The following is a 7,376-nucleotide window of genomic DNA, read 5'->3' as shown; positions in this document are numbered from 1 at the left end:
CTTGGTGGTGCAAGTCTTCAACCCCAGCATTCAGAAGGCAGAGGTAGGTGGATCTCTTTGAATTTGCGGCCAGCCAGGGCTATGTAGAGAGACTTCATCTATAAACAAACAAACAAAAATACATGAGTAACATTTCCATAAAAATCCATCAGTCACGCTCACTGGGAGTTGTACTGCAGTAAATGAAGTCTTAAAGGCTGTGGTGTCACAACGACAGTTGCTTCCGTGATTGCTTTCACCCTCCACCCCTACCTGGTGCTGAGGATGGAAACTAGGGCCTTACTATGTCAGCCTTTAATGCTTTTTGTCATAGTTGTTCCTAGGAGACAGAGTTTCACCAAGTTGCTCAGGCTTCTAACTCTCTTTGTGGGCCAGGCAAATCTTGACTTTGTGATTATATACCTCAGCTACCAGGCAGGGATGGGAGCCTGGCTGCTGCTCTTTAAATGAAAATTTATGAACAAACGGAGTGAAAAGGAGTAGGGGATAAAACCAATAACACCTACAGCCAATATCAAAGAACTGTGAGGAACGAAGCCACCATGAAGTCAACGGGAAGGTCAATGGAAGGAAGGCCAAGAAGTGAGGGGGAAACTCCTATAAGGTGCGGAGTAATGGGGTGTCTGGAAAGTCTGAAGGGGAGACCTAGCTAAGGAAGAAACTGACTGACGTTCATGGGGAGAGAGCATGACAAAGTAGAGTAGCGGGCAGGTGGCATGAGAAGGCCACAAGGAGGCCTGGCCGGACGGCTCCGTTGATGGAGTCACCAGCTGCCACGGTGGCAACTTGAGTTATGATCCTTGGTCAACTTCTACGAGCTGTCTGTCCTCCACCACCACACAAGAACTGCGGCATACCTGTGCCTGTCCCCCCAAACATAAATACATAAATGTAGGTTAAAAAGCAGTGAAGGTAAGTGGAAGAGGGTAGACTTCAAAGCTAGATTCTGGTTGTTCCATGAAGGGCTCTGGCATCCGGGTCCTGTGGCACACAATTCCATATCTAGGGTTTTCTGGAATACATGCGAAAGCCCAAAGGCGTGAAGATCTGGGCTGAGCTTCAGAGCTGTATCAAAGGCGTGGAGCATGGTAGAGGAGGACACTGTGCCCTGGGGGCTCTTGGGTCCGTTTGAGATTTCCCGATGTGCAGGATACTCATTTCCATGTTTCTGTGTAGACACTGAGCAAGGGATAGAAAAACAGAGAAGTCAGTCAAGATGGAGAATATCGCCTGCGGTGCTAAGAATAGGGAGACTCGAAGAGCAGTTGCAAGAAACTGCAGGAAAGTCAGAGGTTGGCTTGGCAGTAAGACGAGGAACTATTTGGAGGACATGGGATCTCTTTCCTGGTGAACTTGAAGTTCATACGTCAGATGGATATCTGTCAGATGGAAGAGTTTCACGGAGCACAATGCAAATTCTGGCTTCTCCACTAAAGAGACCTTCCCTTGTAGTTTCTGGACTTCTCATGAAACACCATGTTCAACATTTCTCTTAAAACACAATTTATATTTATTTAATAAAATTAAATTGTGGTTTCTCTGCACGCAGACACTGCTTTTACAGTATATTCAAAGAGTGCAAAATAAAGCTCAGCCTTCCTGAGTCTGAAACAGGCTTTCGACAACTGCCTTTCTTCTAGTGAGCACTAGATGGCGGACTTCTCTAGACTAAAGGCTTCCTCAGTGGAGGAAGACAAGGCAAAAGCTTGAAAAAGTTGGCATTTAAGGAATTTTCATCCTTTTGATCTCCGCACGTCAGAGAAGGCTTCCAGATTTCCATTTTAAAGAAGGAAGACAGGAGGAAGGGAAGGATGAAGGGATAGAGGAAGGAAAGAAGGGAGAGAGAGAGAGAGAGAGAGAGAGAGAGAGAGAGAGAGAGAGAGAGAGAGTTAGGTTTTGGAGTCCTGGAACTCGCTCTGTAGACCAGGCTGGCCTTGAACTCACAGAGATCCCCCCAACCTCTGTCTCCCAAGTGCTGAGATTAAAGGTGTGTGCCATCACCACCCGGCAATAATGTCTTCTTGATTCTTGAGTAATTCCACTGTAATCAATCAAGAGTTTAGTTTGGTTCTATCCGTGGTCATTTGTCACTGGTCTTTTCCTGGCTCCTCCCAAAGCTATCTGCTGTACCTCAGCCAGGACTTGCCCCAGGAAGGGCTCCTCTAGGTGTTCTGCTTGAGCCTGGTGGCTAGGACTGTGGGAGTCGGCGAAGAGGGGGGTGTAGTGTCCATCTGCACTCTAATGGCTAGGACTGGGTGAGTAGAGAAAGGGGGGTGTAGTGCCCATCTTCACCGTGGTACCAACTCTCTTTCTCTACGCAAGCTTTATCCCCATTCAGAGGAATTGCCTTGCACAGGTGAAGCCTTTCATTTGATCTCAGGAACTGCTAAGAAAAAAAAAATGGGATCCATGGGTGACTAAATAGGTTAAATAGTGCACGCCGCTTACTTCTTCTTTACCTCATGTTCTCTTTAAGTTTTAAAGTTCCCTTTAATTGTTTTGCTTTGTTTTTTGTATTTTTCAAGACAGGGTTTCTCTATGTAACAGTCCTGGCTGTCCTGAAACTTGCTCTGTAGACCAGGCTGGCCTCGAACTCACAGAGATCCCTCTGCCTCTGCCTCCCAAGTGCCTTCGCGCACTTCCTTTTAATTTTTTTTAAAAAAAGATTTATTTTATTTTGAATTCTCTTTGCAAGTGTGTGTGTTTGTGTGTGTGTGTGTGTGAGAAAGAGAGAAAGAGACAGACAGAGAGACAGACAGAGACAGAGAGAGAGAAGGAGCCTGTTCTATTTATGGTCATTTTCTAGTAAAGAACACAGTATTTAAAATGGAGATGTGACTCTTTTTGGATATGATTCTGAGCTACAAAAACCACTTGGACTTGTAGCTCTTTAATTTTGTGTGCAAAAGAATTAGCTACCAGGGACAGAAGTCAGGTTCTAAAAATTTTAGTAAGGTATTCCGAGAGATTGCCATATAGCCGACCTTCAAGTCATCATCAGTACTTTGACAAGCACTGACTTTGGTTCAAATACTCAAAACAAGAAGTGTTTCATTGTAGCTTTAGGTTACAAATTCTCATGGACAGCAGCAGTTACTTTGAGCCTGGCTCTACTATAAAAGAATCGCCACAAACAGACCACAAAATGCATATTTGATCTCCATCTGCCCAGGACTATTGCCCCTTTCTTCTCAAACTAGGAAACTGAGTCACAGAAGTGCCATGTGGTGTAACCCACCACTTGAATCTAGTGAGTGTGCAGGACCCAGGTGTTAGCCAGGGTCATGGCATTTTGGGAACCCTCCTCCATTCCGGATGAGCTACCACCATTTCTCTAACTACAGTGGTTTGATTTGTAGAAACATTGTCACTTTCTTCTCTACACTCTTGACTACCCTGCCCCGTGAACTTCCAGTAATGGCCAGGTGGGAAAGATGGGTATGGCTCTCGGATGTCCTTGAGCTGGCTGCTCACTGGTTGCTTTAGTTTTAACCAACAGTGCCCCCCCCCAAAAAACCACTTTTCAAGCCCCTCTCCCTGACCCTAAAACCCCCAGCTAGTAAACAGAAGGAGGTAGGACCTGACACTTACAGGGACACCCCCACTTCCGGTTTCCCGGGAAGATCTGTGCTGTCTTAAGCTACGTGTGTCTTCATCTGCCTTCGCTTTCCCACCCACCAAATGTATGGGACCATCCACATCGTTTCTGGCTATAGTTCTGCTGTCCCCTCCCCTGAGGGTGAAAGAAACAGAGGACTCCATTATTGCATGAAGCACACAGGAAATATTTTATTAACTTCCAGATGGAGAAAATGGTAGAGTGAAAATATTTCAGTAGAAATCCATGATTCTCCGCAGAGAGCCCACCCTGGCATTCACGGCGCCCCAGTCGTGGTAGCGCCTGTACTCCCCGGGCCTCAGCAGGTACTGCCGCCCCCGGTAGTTGGGCATCTCGTAGAGGACCCAGTAGCCTTCCAGCACGTGGAAGGAGTGGAAGTCACTGAAGTGGAAGCGGTCCTGGAGGTGGGAGCAGTCGTCGGTGATCTCCACCATCTGACCTCTGTAGTCCTCGCGCTCGTAGATCCTGATCCTGTGAGAGCTGGACTGTGCACGCAGAGTAGACAAGGGGACGTTAGAAAACCTGACCTGAGCTTGGCAGTCAGCACATGCTGCCGGGTGGATGGGCCCCTTCCTTTTAAATACCAGAGGCGACTGAACTGGAAGAAAGGCCACCGTGCGTAGTTCAGGAGGACGTACACAGTGAAACTCAGGAGGTCACCACCACCCACCGTTCCTTGGACATAAACCGCTCTCTGGCATTGTCAAAACACTGCTTCTCCTCAGCGCCATTTTTAAGCAACTATTTTTCTGTCCCCCTCCCCAGATTCATGGTGGTCTGAGGCTCTTTTTGGAAAGTATAAACATAATTTGATATTACAATGAAAAACCAAATGTAACCTTAGCAGAAGCCACCGTCTTGAATCTCAGTAGCCTCTTCCACATAAAGAGGATGGAGAATTCAGGACTAAAGACCAACCAAGGTATCTTTTTTGTTGCCCCAGGTCCTGGCACCCATAGGCTGTAGAGGAAGGCTTTCTTAAAGATTGAGGAGGGAGGGAGGGTAGGAGGGAGGAAGGATAAAGCCGGAGCTGTGACTAATATCCAAAGGAGGGTTCACCGGCACAGAGGTGGCATGTTCCCCATATTAGACAATAGATGGGATCCAAACTTGGATAGCAGCAGGGTGTCCCCAAAGCTTTGAAATCCCATTTCCCCATCTCTTGGCAGGCATTATGTAACTCAGCGCTTCCTGTCAGCTCAACCCTGTTTGACCAGACTTGATAAGTTCATGAAGTCGGAAACCGGGGGTGAACGGCCTCAGTTCACCAGGCAGCCTGCTGGCATTCACTCCCAGGGCCCAGAGGCTCAGAACCAAACGGTCCTCTGCTTAGTCCCAGCACTGGCGAGTTTGATTTCAGTCAAATAAATGAAAATGGCCGGTGGAGAACTTTACTTCAGACGTGTTTTCAAGGGAACAAAGTAACTCAGAGCCAGCCGACTGTAGGGGGTGGTGGTGGGGAGCTGGGAAGGGACTCACGTGGGGGATGAGGCGGCAGGAGCGGACGGAGTCACTGAGGCCCATCCACTGCTGGTAGTCAGGGTAGTCCCCGCGCCTCAGGAAGTACTGGCAGCCTGCGAAGTTGGGCTGCTCATAGAGCATCCAGCAGCCACTGTCCACGCGCACAGAGTTGCAGCGGCTGAAGTAGGGCTGCAGGTTGGAGTGGTCGCTGCTGCACTCATAGTGGCGGCCCTGGAAGCCGCGGTCCTCATAGAAGGTGATCTGGAAGGCAATGCAAGGCTCAGAGGTCTGTTGTGTGTGGACCCGAGGGCTGGTCCCTCCCCAGGCCCTGAGTGCCCTGGGCTCACCTTCCCCATGGCTGGTGTTGGTGGTTCGGATGGGATGGCGCTGTTGATGTGTAGGGCTGGGAGCAGGGTCTATATAGCAGGAGGTCTGCTGTGTTGGCAGGAACAACACAAAAGGAGCACGCGGTGGGACTGGCGCTTTCTCTCTCTCCTTTCTATATAATGACTGTGGGGGAGGCACGGGTTATTGTACGTTTTCTCTTAGTCTGTCCAGAGCTTTCGAATGGATGACGAATCATTGACCTGGTTTAAAGGGTCACTTGTTGCCGCTCTGTGCTTTAGATGAAGCGGATTTGGGGAACTGAAACGGAGCAAAGGTGCTTAACTGATTAACCTTTGTAACGGAATATTTTAGCTACCTTTTACAAATTCAGACAATGTGTATTCGAATAACAAGGCAGGATAGTTACCCGGCCTGCTAACATTTCAAGGGAAAGAGTGGAAGATCGCTTGAATGAACCTTCACAGGTGGGTGGGGGTCGAATGGGGTTCTGCTGTGTCCTGAAGAACTTTCTTACCGCAGAGGATGGTGGTGCACTCTGAAGGCGGAAGCAGGATTTCTGCGAGTTCAAAGCCAGTCTGGTCTACAAAGTGAGTTCCAGGACAGCCAGGGGTTACACAAAGAAACCTTCTATTCAAAAACAAAACCAACCAAACAAACAAAAAGCTCTGTATTGATCAGCTGGGAACCAGAGAACTAACGATGCCCAAAGAAACATTGTTTAGACACCTCGGTCCTGAACCCTGAGTGTGAGTGCAATCAGTCCCATCGTTATTACACTGGTAAGTTTCTATTAATGTTTCGCTGGGAACACAACCCAGTTCGTTCCGGCTGCGGGCGTTCGTTCCAGCTGCGGGTAAATGCAAGGGATTTGTGAGGAGAGCATTTGGAGCCACACAATCTCGCAGACTGCCTTCATCGCGCTGGAGCAAACCCTGTACCCTGTAGCGAACACACTGGTTAGCGGGGCTAAGCTCTGCTCCTGTCCCCAAGACTCCCAGCACCAACAGGTACCTTACTCTCTTTAAAGCAAGGCTTCTTAACCTTGGCACAATGCTGACATTTGGGGCTGAAACATGCTGCCTTAAGCAATGCAAGATGCTTCTTAGCATCCTGTCCCCACCTGCAGGCGTCAGCTGGCCCATTCATCGAACTGTGACAGCCAGGATTGCTCTTCCAGCTGTCCTGGGCAACCAAATCTCCTTCCCCCTTGGCCTTGAGAACCATCACTTTTGAGGAAGCTGCTCTGGCCTCAAACACTCCTTCTCATTCCGAAGTAGGGCTCTTAGTGCCTGGGTCCCATACTAGAAATTGTTTTCCTTGAACAAAATTAACTGGATTGATTCATGTAGGGCCCATGGGTCTACCCCTCCTCTCGGGGTTCATTTTGAGGACACTTTCTGGCTAAACATCCTGCTTGGTCCTGTACTCCCTCTGCCCCCCTGGTGGTTAGCTATAGGGCCATTGTTTACTCCATCTTGGAACTATAGTCTTGTACCAAAACAAGGTACCTCTGATGTACTTTATTTATTTATTTATAATTTTTAAAAGATTTATTTATTTTATGTGTATGAACATTTTGCTTGCGTGCATACCACATGCACCCCCAGTGCTTGCAGTAGTCAGAAAATGGGGTTTGTGTCACCCAAAACTGGAGTCACGGATGGTTGTGAGTCACTGCATGTACTGGGGCTTGAGTCTTCTGGAAGAGCAGCCAGGGTTCATGACTGTTCTATTTCTCCAGCCCCTGCTGCGTGTGTATATACATGTATGGACATTTGTTCTTAGTTAGTTTGTTTGATTTTTGAGACAGGGTTTCTCTGCATAGCCCTGGCTGTCCTAAAACTCACTCTGTAGACTAGGCTGACCTCAAACTCACAGAGATCCAACTGTCTCTGCCTCCGAGTGCTGGGATTAAAGGTATGCTCCACCCCCACCTGGCTGATATATA

The 7,376-nt window shown here is 48.2% G+C and overlaps 1 protein-coding gene across 1 annotated transcript; it reads right to left on the bottom strand.

Moving 5' to 3' along the window:
- Positions 1-3,831: 3,831 nt before the first annotated feature.
- Positions 3,832-5,436, bottom strand: LOC126508832 (gamma-crystallin E). Its single transcript, XM_050154262.1, has 3 exons — positions 5,428-5,436; positions 5,099-5,341; positions 3,832-4,104 (listed from the first exon to the last, which is right to left on the bottom strand). Exons 1-3 carry the CDS (start codon positions 5,434-5,436, stop codon positions 3,832-3,834), a joined length of 525 nt encoding a protein of 174 aa, XP_050010219.1.
- Between the last annotated feature and the right edge of the window lie 1,940 nt (positions 5,437-7,376).

The sequence above is a fragment of the Alexandromys fortis genome, unplaced genomic scaffold (assembly GCF_014885135.2).
Source record: "Alexandromys fortis isolate MF-2015 unplaced genomic scaffold, M_Fortis_MF-2015_v1.1 scaffold_40, whole genome shotgun sequence".
Classification (NCBI taxonomy): Eukaryota; Metazoa; Chordata; class Mammalia; order Rodentia; family Cricetidae; genus Alexandromys; species Alexandromys fortis.
This window is presented reverse-complemented; position numbering and strand designations above follow the sequence as displayed.